The following is a 26902-nucleotide window of genomic DNA, read 5'->3' as shown; positions in this document are numbered from 1 at the left end:
TCAGTTTCCCATAGACTAGGATAGCTCAGTCGGTAGAGCATGAGACTTGGTCTCAGGGATGTGAGTTTGAGCTCCACATTGGGTGGAAGAGTCCTGCATTGCCCTAGATGATCTTTGTGGTCAAGTCCAGTGCTACAATTCAATTTTCCCCAACAGTCATTCAGCATTCTGTGGTACTGAACATGCATAGCCCTTATTGGGCTGTGTCTTGACTGTTCAGGATGATTCCCACCCACCCAAACTCTGGAGTTTCTTGCCAGTGTGGTGTAGTGGTTAAGAGCGATAGACTTGTAATCTGGTGAACCGGGTTCGCGTCTCCGCTCCTCCACATGCAGCTGCTGGGTGACCTTGGGCTAGTCACACTTCTCTGAAGTCTCTCAACCCCACTCACCTCACAGAGTGTTTGTTGTGGGAAAGGAGAATGTTAGCCACTTTGAGACTCCTTCTGGTAGTGATAAAGTGGGATATCAAATCCAAACTCCCCTTCTTCTTCTTCTTCTTCTTCTTCTTCTTCTTCTTCTTCTTCTTCTTCTTCTTCTTCTTGTCTTGTTTCTTTGTGGCCTTGTGCTTAACTGCAAATGCTGTTGGCAGAAACCGGTTGAGTTTGCTGTTGGAGGGAGCACAACCCATGCTTCAGGGAAACAGCAGCCAACATGGTGCCCTACAGATGTTGCCGGAGCACAACTCCTATCATCTCTGGCCGTCAACCATGCTGGCTGGGGCTGATGGGAGTTGGAGTCCATCAACATCTGGAGGCCGCTCTACTTGGCTGTAGGTTGCCATATTGACTCTAATTCTTTTAAGTGCTCCTGTGATACTCTGAGAAGTTGGAATCTCTCAGATCTGTGGTGCATCAGAGGCCTTGAAGTATGCGCAGAATTTTATTCTGGCTGCCATGGTCTACTCTGAACTGTTGGCTGAGTCGGATGCATCTATTAGAGGTCACTGCCCACACACCTCCGCTGCGCTTTTCTGCTTGTGTGGTTGCACCTCGGTAAAACCACTTCTTACTGTTTGTAGCAGAGTTTTCCCCGGAGGCAGAAGACAAGAACAGGGGTCATACTCAAATTCACAGTCAATAGCTTCTTTATTGCTTGACTGGTTGCATAAGCATTTCTGTTACTATTACAGTGGTGCCTTGCAAGACGAAATTAATCCGTTCTGCGAGTCTCTTCGTCTTGCGGTTTTTTCGTCTTGCGAAGCACAGCTATTAGTGGCTTAGTGGCTTAGCGGCTATTAACGGCTTAGTGGATTAGTGGCTATTAGCGGCTTAGCAGCTTTAAGAAAAAGGAAACAAACTCGCAAGAACTCACAAGACGTTTCGTCTTGCGAAGCAAGCCCATAGGAAAATTTGTCTTGCGGAACGACTCAAAAAACGGAAAACTCTTTCGTCTTGCGCGTTTTTCGTCTTGCGAGGCATTCGTCTTGCAAGGTACAAGCTATTTACATTCATTCTTTATCTCTCCAGCACGGTATAATCTCAGTCCAGTAATTAACAATCCTGACACAGCAAAACTCACAGTATCAGCAGCACACATTGTCTTACTTCCAACCTTGTTGTCAGCGTGCATGCTGACTGTGTGTGTGTGTGTGTGTGTGTGTGTGTGTGTGCTTTCCTCGTGTGCAAATTGCAGCCTGCAACTTCCTTTATTTGCACCCCAAGCTGACACCAATCAAGCCTAGAGTGCCTCTCCTACACACTAAAGAAAATTCTGGAACCTTCTTTAAAGCTTCCAGGAACTTTTATATGTTTCTTAAAGAATGTTTTCCTAACAGCATCCATGCTGCCTGCCTCTGAAACATTTTTACAGTACTGCTGATCTAAAGGAATGTTCCCTGTAAGAATCACCTGACTGTCTTTTCTCTCTATATAAAGCTGACTGTGGCTTCTTCGGCATTCCAAGAAAACATGAATTCTAGGGTGCTCTGCACACTTAATAAAGGTTTTCCCCTTCTTCCGCACAAAAAACACAGAGGTCTTACTCATTGGTTGTGTGGTGGGGTGTGTGGTCTAAACCACTCTGCTTCTTGGGCTTGCCGATCGGAAAGTCGGCAGTTCAAATCCGCACAACAGGGTGAGCTTCCGTTGCGCCGCCCCAGCTTCTGCCAACCTAGCAGCTCGAAAGCATACCAGTGCAAGTAGATAACTAGGTACCACTGCGTCGGAAAGGTAAACGGTGTTTCTGTGCACTCTGGTTTCTGTCACAGTGTTCCATTGTGCCAGTAGCAGTTTAGTCATGCTGGCCACATGACCCAGAAAGCTATCTGTGGACAAACGCTGGCTCCCCTGGCCTGAAAAGTGAAATGAGCGTTGCATCCCATAGTTGCCTTTGACTGGACTTAACTGTCAAGGGGCCTTTTACCTTTCTAACTACAGACAGGGGCGAAGGAAGGAAAACTGCCACCCAGTGTGGGATGTCGAGGGGCGGGGCAAACCACTATGTACGGCGCATGCACATGTGTCGCTACATGCCATGCATGCGTGCACCCTATACATATGTTGGAGGGATCCTCAAGCACTGTACGGATGGTGGCGGATGGTGCAACTGCGAGTGGAGGATCCTCCGCATGCAGCTGTGGCAGCATGATGGCAGGGGTTTGTGCTGCCGTGCCCAGGGGTGGTGGGGAGAGTCTCCTACAGGGTGCCTTCTTGTCACCCCCTCAGAGATGGCAACCGGGGTGGGCGGCCCCCTGCTCCCCTTCCTCCGCCACTTCCTACAGATGTGTTTATTTACATTCATTCACAGTTTGCAAGAAATATTCCCAGTACAGTCGTACCTTGGCTCTCAAACGCCTTGGCTCCCAAACAAATTGGCTCCCAAACGATTGAAACCCGGAAGTGAGTTTTCGAATGTTCTTTTGGAAGCTGAACGCACAACAAGGCATCCAATTGGCTGCAGGAGGTTCCTGCAGCCAATCAGAAGCCGTGCTTTGGTTTCTGAACATTTTGGAAGTCGAACGGACTTCCGGAACAGATTCTGTTCAACTTCCAAGGTACAACTGTGCTCTAATCATAATATTTTGTCACTGGGGAAATGTGCTTTCTTTCCCAGGTGTTTTGCGGTACAGTGGTACCTCGGGTTAAGAACTTAATTCATCCAGAGGTCCATTCTTAACCTGAAACTGTTCTTAACCTGAAGCACCACTTTAGCTAATGGGGCCTCCTGCTGCTACCGTGCCGCCGCTGCACAATTTCTGTTCTCTTCCTGAAGCAAAGTTCTTAACCCGAGGTACTATTTCTGGGTTAGCAGAGTCTGTAACCTGAAGTGTCTGTAACCCGAATCCCGAGGTACCACTGTATATACAACCATATCAGCACTGTGCAGAATGTGGCTGTAGATGTCAGGAATACCACTTCTGTCACGACTGTGACACTGATGAGGGTGAGCAACACACAGTTCTCTCATATGCACATGTGTGCATGCACACACACGGCTTATCTGTCCTGTTTTGGTGGCTGTCATTTAAACTTCAGAAAGGGAACATCAGCCTGGCCCAAACTGACTATGTGTGTCTATACCTCACTGCTTTGGGTTGTACCCAATGCTAAACATGCAGAGCTCTGCCTCTTCCTCTCTTCTCACACCTTCAAAATCTGCTCCAGAGGCAGCAGCAGAGCATATATCCGTGCTCCCGAGGGCAGTGGGGTGCGGAGGGTGCCATCCCAGGCGCGGGATAGCCACTCGGGTGCACAGAGAGGTGTGCACACTCTGCAGCCAGGGGCGGAGCAAGCCGCCCATGGGGGAGGAGAAGGCTGCCGATTGCGGACATTCAGCGCACCGCCCTCCTCCTGCAACTGCCAAATGTCACCCCCCCAGTGAAGGCACCGGGGGTGGCCGGCCCCCACTGCACCCCCCTTCCTCCACCCCTGTCCAGAGGTGCCCTCCAACCCCCTGAGCAGATTTTGAGGGCCAAAGGGGGGCAGTTGGCTGCAGGGAGAGGAAGGGAAAGTTCCGTTATGCAAGCTGAAGTCTATTTCACTGCAGGAAAAACATTTGCAATGCAATAATTGTCTAAAATGCATGATCTAAAACATAGTGAAAAGTATGTTTTGGGTTTTTGTTTTTTAAAATCTTATTTAGAGGCTAAGTGTTCTTCCACCTGTGCCACTTTAGTGCAATAGTGCTGATGGGGAAAATGGATGTTCTGCTTGTAAGATTATTTGCCCCTGGAGTCGTCAGTGACTGGGATTAAACAAGGTGCAGACACGACTGCACACCAGTTCAGCCGTATCAAAGAGAGAAGCCTTTCAAAGATGTAGTAAAACGACGCCTGTTTTTTATGGTGGAGATATCAAATCTATTGATGTGCAGTTAGTTCCTCTCCAGGATTCGGTTCTGTGTGTTTCATGCCCAAACATCAGTTTATCCCCAGACCATCACAGCTCAGGGGAGAGATTAAGAACGTAAACACTGCAATCTGATATTTCCCTAGAGCATGTGTGATCTCAATGCAACTTGGCATGGAGGTTTACGATCCAGCTCCTCGATTGAAGTTTGAACACCACCTCAACCCATAATTGCTTTTAAAGGGTTTTGTGAAGAAGAAAACTATATTTTTTGCTGAGGTGTCTCAAAAATGCTACCTTGCTCATTTACATTTATTTATTTATTTTTGGTTAATTCTCTAAGCGCTGTGTGTTCTCCCTGGGGGTTTGTGGGGTTTTTTTGTTTTTGTTTTTAAAAACTAATTGTCAATCAGGGCAATGGTGATTTCCCTCACACTTCATTAGAGGGAATATAACTTTCTACAGTTGGTTCTGGAGTCATGGTAGCACCACGAGCTGATCCACATTTACCAGCTGGGCCCTGGTATGGCTCAGTCAGTACAGCACAAGGTTCTTCATCTCTGGATTGTGGGTTCAAGCCCCACGTTGGGCAAAAGATTCCTGCATTGCAGAGAGTTGGACTAGATGACCCTCCTGGTCCCTTCCAACTGCACAATCTTCTACAACTTTTTTGCCCTGCTCTTTCTGAGCGCCGCAACCCCAGAGTCGGTCACGACTGGACCTAATGGTCAGGGGTCCCTTTACCTTTACCTTTTCCAGGCACTGCGGGTGGCGCTGTGGGTTAAGCCACAGAGCCTAGGACTTGCCAATCAGAAGGTCGGTGGTTCAAATCCCCGCGACGGAGTGAGCTCCTGTTGTTTGGTCCCAGCTCCTGCCCACCTAGCAGTTCGAAAGCACATCAAAGTGCAAGTAGATAAATAGGTACCGCTCTGGCGGGAAGGTAAACGGTGTTTCCGTGCGCTGCTCTGGTTCGCCAGAAGCGGCTTAGTCATGCTGGCCACATGACCCGGAAGCTGTACACCGGCTCCCTCAGCCAATAAAGCGAGATGATTGCCGCAACCCCAGAATCAATCATGACTGGACCTAATGGTCAGGGGTCCCTTTACCTTTACCTTTTCCAGACACAGGTCCAAGCATTTGGTTTTTTGCTACAGAGCTATCCCCACGAAAACCTACTTTTCAGCACTCGATTGGAGCAAATGTGAATTCAGGTTTTCCTGAATTGTTTGCTCTGACTGAGCTTTAAAGAGCAGGTTTCCGTGGGGAAAATCCCAGAACAGAAGAAAGCTTGGACACGGAGCTTTAAAGAGGGGACCATGCTTAGAAAGAGCAGTGGAAAGGTTAGTGTGGAAAAGGCCTAACAGAAGAGTTTGGGATTTTAGGCCCTCTAGGTTAAAAAAATAATAATCTATGTGATGCACATTAGATTAGTTTTCTTCATTTTCCTCCATTCTCTCTTTCTCTCCCCCCCCCCCTCTTGCTCATGTCTTGCTCCTCAATGCCTCACTGTGCCCAGATTCCCCACTGCCTCTAGGCAGGATTGCCTGCCACACCCCGATGAATAGCAAATTCCACCCGACACCATTGGCTCAGAGCCTGTGACCCTTCCCTGCCTCTCAGAGTTCGAGGCCTGCTGAATTTTCATGAAGAGCCTTTTCAGGAACTTGAAAGGAGCGCTTGTTAAAAATTCATGCCCGAAGATCTTCTGCTGGGTAATGATCGAGCGTCATTTCCCGTTTTGAGCAGATGCTATAATAGCTGCACTAAGCAAAAGCGTTTGGGGTGGAGGCAAGTGGTTTGGGGGGTGGGGAGGGAATGCTTAATGGCTCCTCGGAGGGAAATGTTAGTACCTGGCCTGGCTTGACTTGCAATTCCCAAGAAACAAGGCAGCTTGAAGATGGGCATAATTTAACAAGAGAATCCGCAGCTAGTCCCTTGGGCAGAGAGCAAAAACATCTTATTCCCAGTTTCACCATTTCAATGATAGTGTGCCGGTCCCATGGGCTTAAACGAGAGGCATGGTCCGAGTCCAGTCCGAGGTCGAAGGTGCAGTATGGAGGCAGTCCATAAAAGTTGAAGCTGGATGCAGGTCAGGTAGTCGGGTGAGGTCAGGAGCTCGGGCAGGATAGCAGGACAGGGTTCAGGCAGGAACTGACAACCAACGAAGTTGCTCCCGCAACTTGGGACTGAGGCTGCCTGGTTTTTTATCTGCCCCCAGGCATAGGGCGGCCCCGATCCTCAGGTGACTCGCCTCTCCTGGCCTGGAGGCAAGCACTCCTCCTGTGAGAACTTAGTTCCCTCCGCCTCTCTGCCCTGAGCCTCTGTAGCTCAGGAGAGGCTGGAGGGTTACCGGACCCAGAGGCAACCTCAGCTTCCCCTGACGGGGCTGAGAGTGGAGCACCTGCAAGCAATGGGTCCTCCATCACCTCAGGAGCTAGAGCAGACTCAGCTGGAGCCTGCACCTGAGGATCCAGCACAGGTGAGGACCCTTCAGGCTCATGCCTCAGCCCCGGCTCAGCGGGTTCTGGAGGTGGGGAATTCCTTGCAGGCTGGGATCCCTCAGGTTCAGCATCCGAATCCGAATCCCAGGCCATCACAGATAGACTTGGCATGCCAGCCAATTGGATCTGGGTCCCAACATCAATCTCATACCTCTGCCAAGCTTTGGAAAGCCTTCCTGCCTTTTGGTTTTTCAAAGATCCCATGTAATAGAGCCATTCATATTTCCCATGTTAGCCCTCCACGGATAGAAAATGGATTTCTAAACAGTACAAAACGATTTGGAGTGCTGATTTTTTCTTGTTGACATCACTGGCACTAGCCAAGTGGCACTGTGCAAAGCCAGCTTCTGCCTTAAGCTTTGCACAACTGTTACCCACTTTCACCCTTATTCTATAGAATCTGTGACAAATGCATTAATTTTAAGAAATTAATTGCCTTGTAAGACCTTGCAGGAACAGGTGAAAATACCCAACCCATTGCTTCTGTGGTGGCGCTGGACCCCAGTGAGGCTTTCTCATTTGATTAGGACCCCTAAGCTGCTAGCATGGATGTGAGGAAAAGGGGGAACCCTTATTCACATGTGGTGGAGATGCACCAGAGTTAACCAATTCTTGGTTTGGATGCTTGAATTAGTCTCTGGTATAAGCAGCCGGCTTTTGGTCCCAGACGCCACGTTGGCATTGCTCTTTGACTGAAGATGAACAGAACTTTTTGGTGCACAATGAAGAACTAGTGTTGCTATTGTTGTCAGTTGCTCAGATGGAGGTGGCCAGACAGTGGAAGGCAATGCAAGGGCCGACAAAAGAAAGGTGGGAAGTAGCTTTCAGAACATTTGATTCATCATAGTACAGTAATAAGAGATGTCGCTAAACCTGGCACTGTATGGTTGTTGTTCTTCATCAACTTTCTTTACAGAAATCACCCCCTTTCAACCCCAAAGTGACCCACACCCTGCTAGGGAGAGGATACATCTTGGCAGCTGGTTACAGTGCTATAGAAAGTAATAAATATAGGAATTTTGAATATTTGGGTTGTGAAGGGAAAATACAAGCTGCAGAGGAATTTCTGGGCTAACCTATGCAACAACAACAACAACAACAACAACAATAATTAATTATTTGTACCCCGCCCATCTGGCTGGGTTTCCCCAGCCACTCTGGGCGGCTTCCACAAACACCAAAAATACACTAAGATTGGTCCTAAGTAAAGGTAAAGGGACCCCTGACCATTAGGTCCAGTCGTGGCAACTCTGGCGTTGCGGCGCTCATCTCGCTTTATTGGCCGAGGGAGCAGGCGTACAGCTTCTGGGTCATGTGGCCAGCATGACTAAGCCGCTTTTGGCAAACCAGAACAGCGCACGGAAACGCTGTTTACCTTCCCGCCGGAGCAGTACCTATTTATCTACTTGCACTTTGACGTGCTTTAGAACTGCTAGGTGGGCAGGAGCTGGGACCGAGCAACAGGAGCTCACCCCGTCGTGGGGATTCAAACTGCGAGCTTCTGATGGGCAAGCCTAATAGGCTCCATGGTTTAGACCACAGCGCCACCCCCGTCTGCATTCCACAGGATTGTGTCCATTCTGAAAAGATGGCAAACAGTTTCTTTCCGCGAGGAAGTGTGGTGATATCTGCTGTAGGTGCCTTTCCCCCCATTGATGGGGAAAGTGATGTAGGGGGGAAGATGCCCATGCTGTTTTCTGGTCCTGTCCCTTTTCCTTATCTTTGTTTTTGGCCATTTTGTTTTATGCCACACACGCCATGGCAGCCGTTTTGTGGCAGACATCCATCAGAGGCAGATTTAAGAGAGCACAACTGGATCGGTTCCACTGGGTGCAGAGCCTTGGGGGGTGTCACAACTATGATGTCAAATAGAAGGCGAGAGACCAGGGGTACCATTTTTGTTGTGTCACGCAGGACACTGCTGAAATTTGAGATCCCGAGGTCTACCACTGCGCCCGTGACATTTTCTCAAAATCCAGATACTCCGGAGAGCTGCTGTTGGTCAGAGTCAATAGAAGTGACCAATGACCTGACCCCATAAGGTCCTGATGGGAACTTTGTTAGCAATAGGTGTTATTCCTTGCCAGCTGTGCCCTCCAACATCCAATCTGTGGATTCACATCACTCTTCCTGACCCCTCTCCACCCTTCGCCATCACAACATATTTCTCAACATGAATGGCAAGCCAAACTGGTTTGCAAGAGCCTGTTCCTTTAATGTGAAATAACCACCTAATTAACTTCAATTGCCTAATTAACTTCAATTGGAGAAACTGCTTAGGGCTTCGAGGAATAGAGGATGCTTCAACGCAGAATGAAGTTGGCCAGAATAAGATCATTTTGATCAGTCTGGAGTAGACATACATCCGTCTCGCACTCAAGCACCAACAAGTCCCGAGTGGATTGCTTTGAACATCTTAGAACAAAAAAAGTTGCTACGGTTCATAGTCATCACTTTTCTTGGCAGAGAGTTGTATCGGTCTCCCGGTGTGGGAAATGTGACGTGCAGAACTTGTTATAAAATATACAGAACCAAGGCAGGATAGTGCGCACCCCGGAAATTATCTCTTTCAGCTTCTGTCTTCTGGAAGAAGGTACAGGGTTACAAAGACTAGGACTAGCCATCTGAGAAACAGTTTCTATCCAAATGCGATTTTGGTTTTAAACACAGTGTAAGGTAGTTTCTATGGGAGTAAAAAAGTAAAGGGACCCCTGACCATTAGGTCCAGTCACAGACGACTCTGGGGTTGCGGCGCTCATCTCACTTTACTGGCCGAAGGAGCCAACGTTTGTCCACAGACAGTTTTTCCAGGTCATGTGGCCGGCATGACTAAGCCGCTTCTGGTGAACCAGAGCAGTGCACAGAATCGCTGTTTACCTTCCCGCTGCAGCAGTACATATTTATCTACTTACACTTTGATATGCTTTCGAACTGCTAGGTTGGCAGGAGCAGGGACCGAGCAACGGGAGCTCACCCCGTCACGGGGATTCAAACCGCCAACCTTCTGATCGGCGAGCCCTAGGCTCTGTGGTTTAACCCACAGCGCTACCCGCATCCCACAGAGTAGTTGCTTTGGAAGACGATAATCAGGCATCCAAACAACATGGCCAGTTCAATGAAGTTGATGTTGAAGAATCATTGCTTTGACACTGGTGATTTTTGCTTCTTCCAGTACACTGGTATTAGTTTACCTGTCTTCCCAAGTGATGTGTAAATTTTTCGGAGACACTGTTGATGGAATCTTTCGAGGCACTGGAGATGGTGTTTATAAGTGGTCCATGTTTCACAAGCATGCAGTAAGGTTGGTAGTACAATAGCTTTCTAAACAAACATTTTGGTTTCCCTGCAAATGTTCCGGTCCTCAAACACTCTGCACTTCAATTGGGAGAAAGCCACACTCGCAGAGCTCAGGCGATGCTGGATTTCGGTACGAATGTTGGCCCTTGTGGAAAGATAACTGTCCAGGTAGCAGACATGATCCTTGGAGAAGTGATCCATAGCAATGACCAGAGGAGGAGAATGACTACTTGGAGGTGCTCAGAGAGAAGAAACGCCATGGTGCATCTGCATCAGCACAACCAGGCGCCTTCATTTGTCCCACCTGCAACAAAACATGTCTCTCCCTTATTAGACTTTACAGCCACAGCAGGCACTGTAACTTCAACGGGTTGACTTCATCTCCAAAGGTGCATTCTTCCATTGTCTCCCAAGAGAGATGGGTACCAGCAACAACTCCAAAAGGAGGACAGCCCCAGTCCATCAGAGAATGCTTCCTAATAAACCTCCTCCATGATTTTGTTTCATCCCATTTCCTTCAGTGCAGAGAGGTTAAGAAGAGCCTACTGGATCAAGCCAATGGTACACCGGGTCCAGCATCCTGTTCTCTCAGTGGCAGAGGTTGCCAGTGCAGGGCTCAAGGCTGGCAGTGTACTCACCAGAACCTCTTATAGTGCTCACACAATGTACAAGAGGCAGTTTGCTGTTCCTGCTCAGTTCCAATTCGCACTGTCTCGGCTGTTCCTACATTGAACATGCCCTTTCAGGATAAAGGACCCCTAGACAGTTAAGTCTAGTCAAAGGCGACTATGGGGTGTGATGCTCATCTTGCTTTCAGGCTGAGGGAGACAGCTTTCCGGGTCATGTGGCCAGCATGACTAGACCGCTTCTGGTGCAATGGAAAACCGTGACGGAAACCAGAATGCACAGAAACGCCGTTTACCTTCCCACCGCAGTGGTACCTATTTATCTACTTGCACTGGTGTGCTTTTGAACTGCTAGGTTGGCAGGAGCTGGGACAGAGCAAGTCAGAGTATATTGTATTTAATTATGGGGTATCAGAGTTTCTAGGGGTTAACCTAGCTGGGGTAGCAGGCGTGTTGGTTTTTGAATGTCTGATGTAGATTTTTTCAATTTCGTTGTCCTGTATGGGACAATGACAATAAAGATTATCGTATCATATCGTATTGTTTTAGACAGCAAATGGGTGATGCTTTGAGCATGCTATCCTGGAAGCTGTTAACAGGAGCAGCTACAGAGAGCAGGAAAATTAGGAGGAATTTTGATCTCCATCTTCAAATATCTGAAGGGCTATCACATGGAAGATGGACCAAGCTTGCTTTCTCCTGCTTCAGAGGGTAGGACCTGAACCAATGTCTGACATACACACCGGTTACAAAGGAAACTGCTGTCTGCCAATAGACCTGAACCAATGGATTCAAGTTACAAGAAAGGAGATTCTACGAAATATCAGGAAGAACTTTCTGACAGCGGAACAGACTCCCTCAAAAGGTGGTGGAATCTCCTTCCTTGGATGTTTTTAAATGGAAGTTGGATGGTGGTGATGATGATTTATTACATTTATCAAATTTCATGCAAAGATCACAGGTTGGCTCACAACGAAAAGAAGACCCGCCAAAAAAGACAAAAGTAAACCAATTATTCTCCTCCCACAAACAAATTAAAAAAGCCATAGATTGTTTAATGAGCCCAACACCTGGTTGAAGAGAAAGAGGGGGCTTTGCCCTGCAAAACTTAAGGCTCTACTATGAATCAGCAGCCTTCTGCTGGTTAAAAGACTGGCTACTTCTTGAAGACACTGATGTGCTGGATTTGGAAGGTTTTAACAATGCTTTTGGTTGGCATGCATATCTGTGGTATGACAAGGTTAAGATTAACAAGGTTTTCAAGAATCATATTGTCAGAAAAGCAGTGTTTAATGTCTGGACAAAATATAAAGACTTACTGGAAAATAAAACTCCAAGGTGGCTCTCACCATTGGAAGCTAAGGCCTGAAAAAGACTCAATATGGAGGCCAACTGGCCAAAGTATTGGGAAATATTAGAAAAAGATGGCGATAATTGGAAATTGCAGAGTATGGAGAAAATGAGAGATAAAGTGCGAGATTGGCTACACTACACTCAGATTAAGGAAGTTTTTAAACTTGACAAAAAGTTAGGGTTCCAGGTGGAGAAATCGAAGTTGGAAACAGAATTGTTAGAGCCTAAGACTAAGGTACTTTCAAGAATGTACAACTTGCTGTTAAAATGGAACACACAAGATAAAACGGTAAAATCGGCCATGATAAAGTGGGCACAGGACATTGGGTACAATATCATGTTTGAGGACTGGGAAAGGTTGTGGACTACTGGGTTGAATTTCACTGCATGCAATGCTTTGAAAGAAAATGTAATGAAAATGATATATAGATGGTACATGACCCCAGTCAAACTTGCAAAAATATACCACTTGTCTGATAATAAGTGTTGGAAATGTAAAGAAAATGAAGGAACATTCTTTCACCTTTGGTGGACCTGCCCTAAAGTGAAGGCTTTCTGGGAAAAGATATATAATGAACTGAAAAAGGTATATAAGTATACCTTCTCTAGGAAACCAGAGGCCTTCCTTTTGGGTATTGTCGGCCAAGGGGTGGTAAAGAAGGACCGAACATTCTTTATGTACGCAACAACAGCAGCAAGGATACTTCTCACGAAGCACTGGAAAACTCAAGATCTACCCACACTGGAAGAATGGCAGATGCAACTGATGGACTATATGCAACTGGCTGAGATGACCGGCAGAATCCGAGATCTGGGAGAGGAGACGGTAGAAGAAGATTGGAAAAAAATTAAGATTTACTTGCAAAAACATTGTAAACTCTATGAATGTTAAGCAGGATGCTTGATTATAAACAATTTGGCACCATCAAAATAGATGAAGCGAAGTAGGAAGATAAGTTAAAGTGTAAGAAAAAACAATTTTTATTTTGGATAAACAATTGGCTAAATTTAATTGATAATTAGTAAGGATGGAAGTAAGGCGATAATTTGCTGGATTAAATTTTTTTTTTAACGTGGAAGGTAGGGGCGGGAGATGTGAGGAGGTCACAAGAAGATAAGAAAGTATGTTATGTTTTGTTATAACTTTGTTTGTTTACTATATTGTAACCTAAAAATTTCAATAAATATTTATATATAAAAAAAAGAGAAATGGTTTTTTGCCTGGTGCCTAAAGATATGTAATGAAGGTGCCAAGCAAGCCTCTCTGGGGAGAGCATTCCACAAACAGGGAGCCACTGCAGAAAAGGCCCCATTCTCGTGTTGCCTCACTTTGGACCTCTTGTGGATGAGATACACAAAGAAGAGCCTCTGATGGTGTTCACAGAGTCTGGATCAGTTCATATGAGAAGTGGTCCTTGAGGTGTTGTGGCCCTGAGCCATTTAAAATTTAGTCGGCCCAGGATCAGCATCATATGCTCAGACCCAGGGCCGGGTTTAGGTTTGATGAGGCCCATCGCTACTGAAGGCAATGGCGCCCTTTATATGTCCAGCTCTCCTTTGTCAACAACAAATTGTCACTGTTTTTTGTGCTGAATATATGGACCTAATAGGATTCTAAAGCCATTTGCATATGTTGCCGTGCAACCAGTCCATGCAGAATGTAGGCACCCTATATATAGAAATGAGCAAACCAGGGATATTTTAGGGAGTGGGCTAGCAGGCAGGGCCCATTGTTTAAATCATAGGAGCCTACACAACACAAAACACTGTTGCTGTATGTAGGCTTTATTTTATTTGTTTTTTATCTTATATTTTGGAACTGTACAGCACTTTAAAATAGTGAAGTGCTGAATATCTTCTTGGGGGGGTCAATATTCATATCTCCCCCCCCCTTTGTTTATTTTTATTTATTTAGATGTTTTGCAGTGTATTGATGAAGTTGGGTATGCAATCCTCTACAGTTATTTCCAGGGCCGGATTTAGGTTTGAAGAGACCCTAAGCTACTAAAGATAATGGGGTCTTTTACATGTCCAGCTGTCCTTCGTCAACAACCAAATGTTGCTGTTCTTTGTGCTGAATATATGCTATATGGTAATTTATGGACCCAACAGGTCCATACACAACACAAACACTGTTGCTGTATGTAGGTTTTATTTTATTTTTTTATCTTATATTTTGGAAGGGTGTACACTCCCCCTCCCTTTAATTTTTTGGGGGGTCCCCAAGAGAGTGGGGCCCTAAGCTATAGCTTGTTTAGCTTATACGTAAATCTGGCACTGGTTATTTCCCCTTAGGGCATAGACTCCAAAGTTTATGAACCCAGACCCTTTGCACCCCTGGAAGAATCAACCACATAGGCTTTTAGGTTGGCTTTCTAAGAAGCTACTTTGAAGAGGTCTGGAGATATTCTGCAGGGTGAGCAATTGGAAAGACTATGTTTTGCACTGTATCTCTGATGTTTCATGCAATTTATTTTTTAAAAAAGAAATTGCATTTATTTTCTTATTGATTGTAGACCCTGGAAACTTTTGCTCCCCCCCCCCCCAAACAATCAGCAGTTCTGACATCTGTGCACGAAATCTTGCACACACACACACACACAAAAAAAAAAAATCAGACAGAATGAAAAAAAGCTCAAAGACAGCAGACAAGCCGCTGGCTTCCTTCCTCAGATATCAAGAATGTACTCAGATTCTTCAAACCATCGCAGCCAACTTAAGGAAGAACCTCACTCATTGAAAGACTCCAGGTTTGTGACAGATATTCATTCACAATTTATAGTTATTTGCAAATTGGACTTGCTATAGGGGACTCTAGTGGGATTTTGAAATGTTGGGTCAGGAAATGAAGGTTGTGTGTGTGTGTGTGCCTACTACCGTTGTGTTTTAGCTCTGTTAGTGCCTGGTGTGATGAGTTGTGAGCCAACTTTTATCCTGTAGTGAATGGAACTGAGTGCTTTGTAAACTCCGAAGTCCCTGGTTCCGAGATAAACATCTCCTTAGCTGTAAACTCACCTGCGGTTCTTCTATAAGGAAGCCTTTTCTCAGCATTCAAACCTGCAATGTGATGATTCCGGGCGACATCACAGGCATGTTGTAAGGGCTGGTTTGTCATCTGTCAGCGTGTAGTTGCATCTGGGAGTGCAAGATTCTGCATTGAGACTAGATGACCCGTAAGGTCACTCCCCTTAGATGATTCTAAAACAAAGTTCCTTTTTAAAAAAGATAATCTCCTGAGGTGGAGTGCGGACTCCTTCTTCTGCACAACATTCATGACCACGTTTCTTCTGGGTATTCTTGCAGTTCTCTTGGGGCCAAACAAGACAATGTTTAGTATTTGATTCACCATTGTGTGCTTGGTTTTCATTTATTATTAGCAGCTGGGGGGGGGGGAGAGATTGTGTGTGTTTGTGTGAGCCTCTGGTTTGCAGGTAAGGATGGGAGAGATTTCAACTTTGCATTTGAATAAGAAACTACCCATACAGGAAGCAAAAGTGGACCATCTATTGAAATTTGCACGTTTCCCAACTTTGCAGGGCAGTTCTCGAACGAAGCAGTATGTACAACAATGCATATTTTAGGGGAAAGTGTGCCTGATGGATGAAATCAACATGGAACAATGCATGCTATTGGAGGAAATTGATTGCAAGAATAAATGTGTGTACTTGTCAAAACTGGATACATAGATGTGTATATTAGGAGAAATTTGTACTAAAATTGTACTAAAATGCTGATTTTCCTGAGTCCCCGCCCCCCTAAAAAAAATGTGAATTGCTGCAGAAATGTGGAACTGAAATTAGGGCTGAAAAACTGACACAGTAAAGACCTGATGAAGAGAGCACAGCAGAGGTTATTCTTTCTGAGAATCCTCCAGAAAAATAATCTCTCAAAGGACCTGTTGATGGCATTTTACCGTTGTACTGTTGAGAGTGTATTAACTTATGGTCTCTGTGTGTGGTTTAGGAGCTGCACGGTCAGGGGAAAAACAATGCTGTCCAGGGTTGTAAAGACTGTGGAGAGAATAAATGGGTGCACTCTTCCCACCTTGGATCAAATCTATGCTTCCAGGTGCCATAAGAAAGCTGCAGAGATAGCGCAGGATAGTGTGCACCTCAGAAATGATTTTCCAGCTTCTGCCTTCTGGAAGAAGGTACAGGGTTATAAAGACTAGGACTAGCCGCCTGAGAAACAATTTCTATCCAAATGCGATTTTGGTTTTAAACGTGGTGTAAGGTAGTCTCTATGGGAGTATATTGTATTTAATTATGGGGTATCAGAGTTTTCAGGGGGTTAACCAGGCTGGGATAGCTGGGATAACAGACTTGTTTGTTTCTGAATGTCTGATGTAGATTTTTCAATTTCGTTGTTCTGCATGGGACAATGACAATAAACATTATTGTATCGTATCGCATTGTACATTTAAATTGACAGATCCACCCATCCCTCTTTGAGGGAGGGGAGATTGAACCCTTTGTCTCCACTGTGGTTCCGATCCAAGGACGGACCATCTGTCAACACTCCCCCCCCCCAAGAAGCAAAAGTCAGGCCTCCGCTTTGGGTCCCCTCTTTAGAACCAGCAGGCATGTGCAGAGTGCATTTCACTTTCTCAACAACCAACACCAGATAATCTAGGATAGATTCATGGAATTGGTAGGCTCACAGAATTGGAAGGGTTCCCCAGTGGTCATCTATCCCAACCCCCTGCAAGGCGGGGAAACTCGAACACACATCTGAAACCGCACCGGATGCTTGGCTTAGCTTTGCAAAAAGTGCTGACAGTTTTATCGCTGCACCGCTAAGGAGGGCATGAAGGATGCAAGGCTTATCCGGGTTTAAGGTGGAGATAGGCTTCCAGGCAGGCAACTTTGCCAACTTCTGAACTGGCCTCTTCAACGATCTCTTTTCCAGCTGCGTGATCTGCAGCCACCAGCAGGAATTCTGATTTAGCTGAAAATTGAAAAGTTGCACTCTCTGATTTCCGCCCAGCCACCCTTTGCACCGCCTGCCTTGCACGGGCGGGGCCGACACCTGGAAGGGGCGGGGGCCTCATTTGCATTTGCTTCGACCATGATGCATTGCGCGGAGATAGGGCGCGATTTCTCCGTGGTTAACGTGAGAGTCCGGTTATCTAACCGCGGGGCAGAGTTAGGGACCCTCCTTCACCTTATTTTTCCTCGCCGCAGAGCGCTTTCGGGTAAATCCTAAGTAGCACCCTAACCTAATTGTCAGGCTCTGATCCTGTACCCTGGACTACTGCTGGCTGCAAAACTATACTCTGGCTTTTCCTCAGATCGTATAAATCTTTCGCCTTTTACTAAAGATTTCCGTGGGGAGGAGCGTTTATGAGTTCATAAATAATTTTTTGAGGTCCTGCTTTTGCAGGGCTGCTAAGCTATGGTTTAAAGATAGAAAAAGGAAGTTAGTATATCATATTTTGAGAAAAGTGTGCATGCACACGAAAGCTCATACCAAGAACTAACTTAGTTGGTCTTTAAGGTGCTACTGGAAGGAATTTTATATTTTGAGCTGTAACTAAAATTTGCAAAGGCGTGCATATGAATCTGGTGTTTGACTGTTTCACATGTTGTTTAGTCGTTTAGTCGTGTCTGACTCTTCGTGACTCCATGGACCAGAGCACACCAGGCACTCCTGTCTTCCACTGCCTCCCGCAGTTTGGTCAAACTCATGCTGGTAGTTTCAAGAACGCTGTCCAACCATCTTGTCCTCTGTCGTCCCCTTCTCCTTGTGCCCTCCATCTTTCCCAACATCAGGGTCTTTTCCAGGGAGTCTTCTCTTCTCATGAGGTGGCCAAAGTATTGGAGCCTCAGCTTCACGATCTGTCCTTCCAGTGAGCACTCAGGGCTCATTTCCTTCAGAATGGAGAGGTTTGATCTTCTTGCAGTCCATGGGACTCTCAAGAGTCTCCTCCAGCACCATAATTCAAAAGCATCAATTCTTTGGGGATCAGCCTTCTTTATGGTCCAGCTCTCACTTCCAAACATCACTACTGGGAAAACCATAGTTTTAACTATACGGACCTTTGTCGGCAAGGTGATGTCTCTGATTTTTAAGATGCTGTCTAGGTTTGTCATTGGTTTTCTCCTAAGAAGCAGGCGTCTTTTAATTTCGTGGCTGCTGTCACCATCTGCAGTGATCATGGAGCCCAAGAAAGTAAAATCTCTCACTGCCTCCATTTCTTCCCCTTCTATTGGCCAGGAGGTGATGGGGCCAGTGTCCATGATCACATACCTGCTTTCAAAGCAAGATTCCTCCTGAGCAATTTCCTTGTTTGCCTTCAGCAAAAGTGGCTCCTGTTTGACTTCCTAGGTTTTTTCCTGATGCTCAGCCTAACAGCATGTAGCAACACCTGAGCATCTGGGCATGTGAAGAGTGCCTGCACTATGTTGGTTGAGGAGCCGAGGGTAGCCCCATCCCATCCATTTCTAGTCTTCTTATCCCCTTCCCAAACCCATTTTTGTTACCATTTTTGTTCCACCCTCCCCATGGAACACCCCTCCTTTCAGATGTCAAGGAGATAAAAGAATTACACAACTTTTAGAAGACTGGCCTCTATCAGGAGGTTTTTAACGCTTGGTGCTTTATGATTTTAGATATGCTGTAAGCCGCCCAGAGTTAGCTGGGGAAACCCAGCCAGATGGGTGGGGTATAAATAATACAATTATTATTATTATTAATTAAACGAGGGGTGTAATTAATCTAAGTGGTGTGGTGGTTTGAGCATTGGACTTGGGACCCTAGAGATAGGGTTCACATCCCCACTTGACCATAAAACTTTTGCTCCTGAATACCAGTTGCTGAAAACCACAGGAGAGGAGAGCGTTGCACTTGTGAGTTTCCAATAATAATAATAATAATAATTTTTATTTATACCCCATAATAGGGGGGAAAACCCCAATTTAAAATACAGGTTAAAATGCAATTTAAAATGCAGCCTCATTTTAAAAGTAGCCCACTTCAAATAGTAAGGTAAAGGTAAAGGTACCCCTGACCATTAGGTTCAGTCGTGGAAGACTCGGGGGTTGCAGCGCTCATCTTGCTTTACTGGCTGAGGGAGCCAGCGTACAGCTTCCGGGTCATGTGGCCAGCATGACTAAGCTGCTTCTGGCAAACCAGTAGAGCGCATGGAAACACCATTTACCTTCCTGCTGGAGTGGTACCTATTTATCTACTTGCACTTTTTTGACGTGCTTTCGAACTGCTAGGTTGGCAGGAGCTGGGACCGAGCAACGGGAGCTTACCCCGTCACGGGGATTCGAACCGCTGACCTTCTGATCAGCAAGCCCTAGGCTCTGTGGTTTAGAGTAGACCACAGTGCCACCCGCTTCCCACATCATTTTGGTCCAATATTGCTCTATTTGCAGTGCTTGTTTTGCTGATTTCATTTAATATTCTAATTTTCTGAGATTGTTAATTTGGGGTTTTCATCAGCTGTTCATCACAATTATAACAAATAAAGGCTTGACATATCTCGCTTTGCATGTCATGAGTCTATCTCATGAGACTATCTCATATATTAGTTTCACCTTTTAAGTTGAATTACCGAAATAAATTAACTTTTCCACAATATTCTAATTTTCTGAGTTTCACCTGTAGTAGGCAGATAATACAAGGATTTATATGCAGAGAATAATATGTGTGGATAAATTAGAGAGAGGAGCTGAGGGGAGTCTCTGATAGGGGATGGTTCTAAGGGGAGGTGGAAAAAAAGGGGGGATAATGTGAATTTGATATGTTTTGATATTTTGATATGTTGAAATTGTCAATAAAAATATTTTTAAAAAGAAAGAAATGCCCTTCTCCTAGACGGGCTCCCTTCCCAGGTTGACAAGCGCCATCTACCTCTCCCATCCATCTACAGCATTTGCAGAAGCCATCTTCTTGACTGCTGGACCCATTCTTGGTCTTGTCCGCTTTATTCAGCTTCAGTGATGGTACTAATGTCATTTCCTCTTAATTTAACATGGTGGCAAAGATGGATCAGAAACTGTTCCTTTATGCTACTGCTGCGGCAAGACTAATACTCACACAGAAATGGAAACAACATGAAATACCCACAATTGAAGAGTGGCAGCGGAAACCTATGGAGTACGCAGAAATCGCAAAATTGACTGGAAAAATCTGAGAGCAGGGCGACAAAATATTCCAAAGAGAATGGATGAAATGCGTAGCATACATAGAGAAGAACTGTACACAAAATAAAGACACTCACAGGATTGAAACAGACCTCATAATGTTTATTAAGAACCATTTGGTCATACTTTGGGGATTGAAACAATATAATAATACAACAACAAAGGATGTACATTAATAAAACTTAGACAGTTCTCTTCTATAGTATTAAGTTTACACAGAAGGCAAATATAACAAATGCGTATAGATAAAAGGAAACATAGAGAAACCAGAAGAAGGAGGGAGGGAAGTAAAAGCTCGAAAGAGTAAAAGCATTAAGGGTTAAAGAAATAAGATATGTATTATGATTGTGAAAGTTGTAAAACTTGTAAAACCAATAAAAATCATTCAAGAATAAAAATAATAATAACATGGTGGTCATGGCCAAGACCCCTGGCCCTGGAACAGTTGGTGCCCTGTGTGTGCAGGATTCTGCCATTCTTTGATGTGACGAAGTGAGGCCGTATCATAGACGGCAGCATAAATAGTTGAGTTTTCATTTGCTTCAGGCCTTCCTTCCTTCCTGCGGGAGAACAGTACCACACCTGGGTTCACTCGGTCACGCAGGATTTTAAATTACTGCCCCTCAGCTATCAGGAGGCAATAAGCGCAATGCAGCTTGCGTATAATGCGTATCTGGTGTTTCTAGCACCTAAGTAGTCAACCTGTTGCTGTTATCTAGTGATTTAAAACGTGTGTCTTGGGACTATCCTTCAGTCTGTTCTTAATGCTGTGCCGGCCCTTTCATTAGGCAGAGTGAGGTGGAAGATCAGGGGTGGGCGCAGGGCCAGATTTAGGTTTGATGAGGCCTTAAGCCATGGGTACATTTCCGAGCACAATTCAAAGTGTTGGTGCTGACCTTTAAAGCCCTAAATGGCCTCAGGCAATATCCCTGAAGGAGCGTCTCCACCACCATCGTTCTTCCCGGACACTGAGGTCCAGCGCCAAGGGCCTTCTGGCGGTTCCCTCGCTGCGAGATGGGAGGCTACAGGAAACCAGGCACAGGGCCTTCTTGGTAGTGGCCCCCGCCCTGTGGAACACCCTCCCACCAGATGTCAAAGAGAGCAACAACTACCAGACTTTTAGAAGACATCTGAAGGCAGCGCTGTTTAGGGAAGCTTTTAATGTTTAATAGGTTATTGTATTTTAATATTCTGTTGGAAGCTGCCCAGAGTGGCTGGGGAAACCCAGCCAGATGGGCGGGGTATAAATAATTTATTATTATTATTAGTAGTAGTAGTAGTAGTAGTAGTAGTAGTAGTAGGCAAACTAAGGCCCAGGCCCCTGCTGAAAATGTTTGCTGACCCCTGCTCCAAGCTATTGAAGGTAATGGGGCCTGTTATGTACTGAAGTTCTCACCCTGGGCCAGCAGGGGGATACGGTAGATAGTTATGCAAATAAAGGATCGAAAGTGACGTTCAGTGATTGGATAGTTTTAGAATGTTGTTACAGTAACAAGGTACTGGAGCTCTATATAAGCAGGCTGACTGAGCCCTTCAGCTCAGTTCAGTTCTGGCCTCAGAATAAAGAAGAGCTGTTTGAAGAATTGCTGTGTCGTCTGATATGTTCGCCCACCACTTAACAGGGCCCTTTATATGTCCAGCTGTCCTTTGTCAACAACAAATTGCCGCTGTTCTTTTTGTGTTGAATATATGCTCTAAGGTAATTTATGGACCTAATAGGTATCTAAAGCCATTTGCACATAACAAAATATGTGTTTTATCAAAGTAATTGTTGAACTGAAATACAGTTAAGAAGAAGTATATAAATAGTGAAATAATTATTAAACTCTAACTTAAAATGATTTTTTTCTTCATAACAAACACATTGGCATTTGGCAATGACAAAAGTTCCTTTAGAAATACAATTTACAAAGACTCATAATCTAGTCTCTAGAAACTTGCTGTAACATGAAATAATAACAGGTGTAAATATATGGTGCAAACTACTAATAATTATAAATAGCTTTATTCATATGAAATTAAGTGTTATAACCTGTACAAGGCTAGCATTCGGGGCCCATGACTTACATTATAGGAACCTACATAACACAAAACACTGTTGCTGTATGTAGGTTTTATTTTATTTGTTTTTTTAAATCTTATATTTTGGAAATGTACATCCAGTTTGTTTCCTTTAATTTTTTGGGGGGCCCCCAAGAGAGTGGGGCCCTAAGCTATAGCTTGTTTAGCTTATACGTAATTCTGGCACTGGGTGGATGGGGAGTAAAGACAGCAGCAAGATGCTGGGGGAGAGAGCTGTGAGCAATACATGGCTCCCCCTGGAATGCCTAAGCCCTTCTGCCTTTGGGTGCTGTGGATGCCGCAGGATCTCACCATCAATGCTGAAGGAAGGTTCAGTTGCCAGATCATTTTTTCCTCTACATTGAAGACGGGCATCTGCAGGGATTTTTCCGGAGAGGGGGTAGTCAACTCAAACATTGAAAGCGGGAGCAGGCTATTCCCCCCCCCAAAAAAAAAACTATGAGAAGAAATGTGCCGAGACATTTTGCTTCATAAAGTCTACAAAAACTAGATACATTGTTTAAGAAAAAAAGTATAATATATTATATTAAATTATAATATATTATATCATATAAAAATATTATAATATATTATATAAAAGTATATTATACTATACTATATTATATTATATTATAATGTATAATAGTATTGTGAGAATGATGTGCGCGATAGAAAGGGGTTAAATATATCAATTGCAGGGAGGGAGGGGAATCGCAACTCGGCAGAGTCAAATGGAATGTATGGCATTAATTGTTACGATATAGAAGCAATGCAGCTGCAAACTGCTAGCTTGAAAGCAAAACATAATGGGAATGTTGGGACTGTCCGTGGGAAACAGAGGGACAGTCAATTCACAGTGCGAAGCACCAGAATTAGCTCAGAGTGTAATATGAGCTCTTCCGTTTGTTCCTGTCCAGGAAGTGCAGGAAGTGTTTGTCACTAGACTGCTGGAGTTTGAAGAGAGCAGTCATGTTTTTTGTAACGCTGCAAAGACAGAAATAAAGGCATGTAAATACGTTTCTGTCTATCTCTTTCCCCTGCCAAGGGGCAGGAAAGAGGGGATGTGTTCTTCTCATGTTTGAGAAGAATCGCCTATCGAGACCTAGCCTGGATCTTGCTGGGGAATGCAGCGAGGGAGGTCAACAGGGAATCATGCTGAGTGCCTGGGAGAGTTGCCAGTTTCTCTTGATAAAGGCTTGATTTCCAACATTAATATGGTTTGTTGGAAAAGAATATGTAAGGAAAACAATAAAAATTTACTTGAAAAAAGGGGGGGAAAAGAACGCTGGAAATCGGGGAATTTATTTATTTCTAAAAATTAGACATTGCTCGATTGTAAAAAAAACAACACAACCCAAAAAAACCTCAAGTTGGTTTTAAGGGGGGGGAATTACAACAATAAAACATTAAATAATAAAATCAGCAATAAACTAAAAACAGATTAAAATGTGCACCAATATTCTAACAACCAGGATAGGCTTGTCTAAACAGAAATGCTTTTAGCAGGCACTGAGGTACAGTGAAGGCAGCTGTCTGATATCAATAGGCAGGGAGTTCCGAAGTTCTGGTGCCGCAATGCTGAAAATTTGAGTTCATACAAATGCGGAATGGGTATGTTGTGATTAATCTAGAGAAGCAACTGTGGTCAGAGCCACACATTGCACCTTTTTAACAGTCAAGGAGAATCCTGGCAAGTAGTTTGTTAATTCCGATGGCAAATAGAACTCTGTAAAACCAGCACCCTTAAACTATAGTTTAGAGAGGGCTATCTATGACTCTTAAAGGTAAAGGTAAAGGGACCCCTGACCATTAGGTCCAGTCGTGACCGACTCTGGGGTTGCGGCGCTCATCTCACTTTACTGGCTGAGGGAGCTGGAGTACAGCTTCCGGGTCATGTGGCCAACATGACTAAGCCACTTCTGGCGAACCAGAACCATGCACGGAAACGCCGTTTACCTTCCCGCCAGAGCAGTACCTATTTATCTACTTGCACTTTGAGGCGCTTTCGAACTGCTAGGTTGGCAGGAGCTGGGACCGAGGAACTGGAGCTTACCCTGTCAGAGGGATTCGAACTGCCGACCTTCTGATCGGCAAGTCCTAGGCTCTGTGGTTTAACCCACAGCGCCACTCACATCCCTTAGCCGCCACCCCATCCCTTTCTATGACTGTTAGGGTAGTATAAATGGATGGTGTGGCTGTAACTTGCCTTTTTTTTGCAAAAACACCCCTACCCATGGTACATGGAAAGGGAGAGGCCACCATATTGTCCTTGGGTTACTGGTTTGTTTTTGTATGTTTGCTATGTATTTTGTGTTCTCATTTTGTATATTTGTGCTGCGAACCACCCTCTGATCTTTGAACGGCGGTATACAATTGTTAACAACAACAATTGTTATTATTTCTGGGGCAGGTTCGGCTTAATTTTGGACCTCAGTATTGATTAGCCACATCCATCATTTGATGTCCAGGCTCACCCCAGAGATGCACTTCACCCCGTTAAACACTTGGGCTGAGGGTCTTTGTATAGGCCTTCATGATGCCAGTGTGGTTTAGTGGTTAAGAGCGGTAGATTCATAATCTGGTGAACTGGGTTCGCTTCCCCGCTCCTCCACATGCAGCTGCTGGGTGACCTTGGGCTACTCACACTTCTCTGAAGTCTCTCAGCCCCACTCACCTCACAGAGTATTTGTTGTGGGGGAGGAAGGGAAAGGAGATTGTGAACCGCTTTGAGACTCCTTCAGGTAGTGATAAAGCTAATAATATCAAATCCAAACTCTTCTTCTTCTTCTTTTGTACATGTTAGGTCTTCATCATGCTTGCTCCTGACTTTTTCTGGATTTCCTGCATAATGCTGGCAACTCATATCACCTTGCAGGCGTGTGGTCAAGGTAAGGAGAGAATCCAGTCTTTTCTTCTTCTTCAAATCACGTGCTGTAGGTGACCAAAACCGGGTAAGAAAAAATAATCTCTCTCTTGAATTGAATGGTTCAAGGGTGTCTTAAAGGTGACAAGTGATCCTTTGGACGAGGGCTGAATTTGCTTCATGACCTAGGCCTACTTCCCACCTGTTCCATGGAGATGGGCCATTGATCAGTGTTGGAAGGTCTCAGGTTCTATCATGGCATCTATTGTGGTAGCACAGAGATGAGGAACCTGCCGTCCTTCAGAAGTTGTTGGGCTGCCACAGCACAACTTAAAAGAAGACTTACAGGATCTCAAAGGGCTGCAGCCCATTTACAAGCTGGTCATCAGGAAACACTGGAAGATCTCTTCATTTTCATAATCAGCCTCCAACATTCCTGCCTCTTCATTTTGGGGATCCCAGAGTGACAACTTGGAGGCTGGTCAGAGTAAGCTGAACAAAAATAGCCTCTCCTTTGATCAGGAAATGAATCCCCTCTTTGTCTGGCTTCCTGTCCCTGTTTATGCTCCAGTGTGGTGATGCCAATGGGCCCCTCTGAAGAATGGAATGCCCTTCATTTCTGCTTCGACCAGGGCGGCCTGTGAATCTCAGCTTTGTTTCCCCCCAAAATAATTTCCTTGCAGGAAGCTGGAAGTGTGTCTCGAAAAGCACACAGATGTGAGGCTGAGTTGTTGTGTTCCGTTGGACCACTGATGGTCCATTCAGGTGGCACCAAGATGGCAACTTTTCTGAAGCCTGGGGGCTTCATTGCAGAACTGGCCATTTCTTGCATGGAGAGATTTTTCAAAAGAGGTGTGGCTGTCGTACACTGGGGGACAGTGCCGGGTTTACCATATTTTTCGCTTCATAAGACGCACTTTTTCCCTGCTAAAAAGTAAGGGGAAATGTGTGTGCGTCTTATGGAGCGAATGCAGGGGGGAGGCAGGCAGGAAAAGCCCCCAAGAGCCGCACACAAGCTCCGCGCGGCTCTTGCGGGCTTTTCCCCAGGAGGGAGAAGGGACGGACGCGGTCAGTCAGTCCCTTCTCCCTCCTCGTAGAAAAGCCCGCAGGAGCTGTGCGTTCCTTAAAGGGTGCACGGCTCCTGTGGGCTTTTGCGGGAAGTGGGGGAATTGCCATAGCCGCACGCAGCCTCTCCCAGCTGGAGAGGTTGCGCGCGGCTAAAGAGGAAGCCAGGACATTGAGCAGGATCCCGCTGGCTTTGCTCTTTGGGGCTGGGGGGGACGACCTGGGCTTCTCCCAGCAGCCCCGAGAACCTCTGGTAAGCACCTAACAGAAGCAGAAGATATCAAGAAGAGGTGGCAAGAATACACAGAGGAATTATACCAGAAAGATATAGGTGTCTCGTACACCCCAGGTAGTGTGGTTGCTGACCTTGAGCCAGACATCCTGGAGAGTGAAGTCAAATGGGCCTTAGAAAGCACTGCAAATAACAAGGCCAGTGGAAGTGATGGTATTCCAGCTGAACTACTTAAAATTTTAAAAGATGATGCTGTTAAGGTGCTACACCTTAACATTTCTGCATTTCTCGATTCAGCAGCCTTCCTCCCTGCAAAGAAGTTTAAGGGAGCTTGTTTACAGTCACACACCTGCCGCTCTTGCTGAGCTAAAGGCTGTCGAGTTCTGTTACTTACACTTTCTCTAGTTTCGCATTTTTCCAAACAGGTGGCCTCAAAGCTGCCAGCTAAAGCTGCACGCTCAGC

The 26902-nt window shown here is 45.3% G+C and overlaps 1 protein-coding gene and 1 long non-coding RNA gene across 2 annotated transcripts in view; both read left to right on the top strand.

Moving 5' to 3' along the window:
* LOC309373295 overlaps positions 1–1969 on the top strand; it is a 118913-nt gene extending 116944 nt beyond the window's left edge. Inside the window, exon 2 of the long non-coding RNA XR_014169953.1 lies at positions 1433–1969. This is a non-coding gene — a long non-coding RNA (uncharacterized lncRNA). The remainder of the gene's footprint in view (positions 1–1432) is intronic.
* A 4284-nt stretch (positions 1970–6253) lies between these two features.
* The window catches only part of COL20A1 (collagen type XX alpha 1 chain), a 135701-nt gene continuing 115052 nt past the window's right edge, over positions 6254–26902 (top strand). Inside the window, exons 1-2 of the mRNA XM_081916618.1 lie at positions 6254–6334; positions 25083–25167. Coding sequence (XP_081772744.1) covers positions 6269–6334; positions 25083–25167 — 151 coding nt within the window. The 5' untranslated portion in view covers positions 6254–6268. The remainder of the gene's footprint in view (positions 6335–25082; positions 25168–26902) is intronic.

This window comes from Podarcis melisellensis (assembly GCF_964234715.1).
Source record: "Podarcis melisellensis genome assembly, chromosome: 6".
NCBI classification, from domain to species: domain Eukaryota; kingdom Metazoa; phylum Chordata; class Lepidosauria; order Squamata; family Lacertidae; genus Podarcis; species Podarcis melisellensis.
The sequence above is the reverse complement of the archived record's forward strand: the minus strand, read 5'-3'. Positions and strand labels throughout refer to the sequence as shown.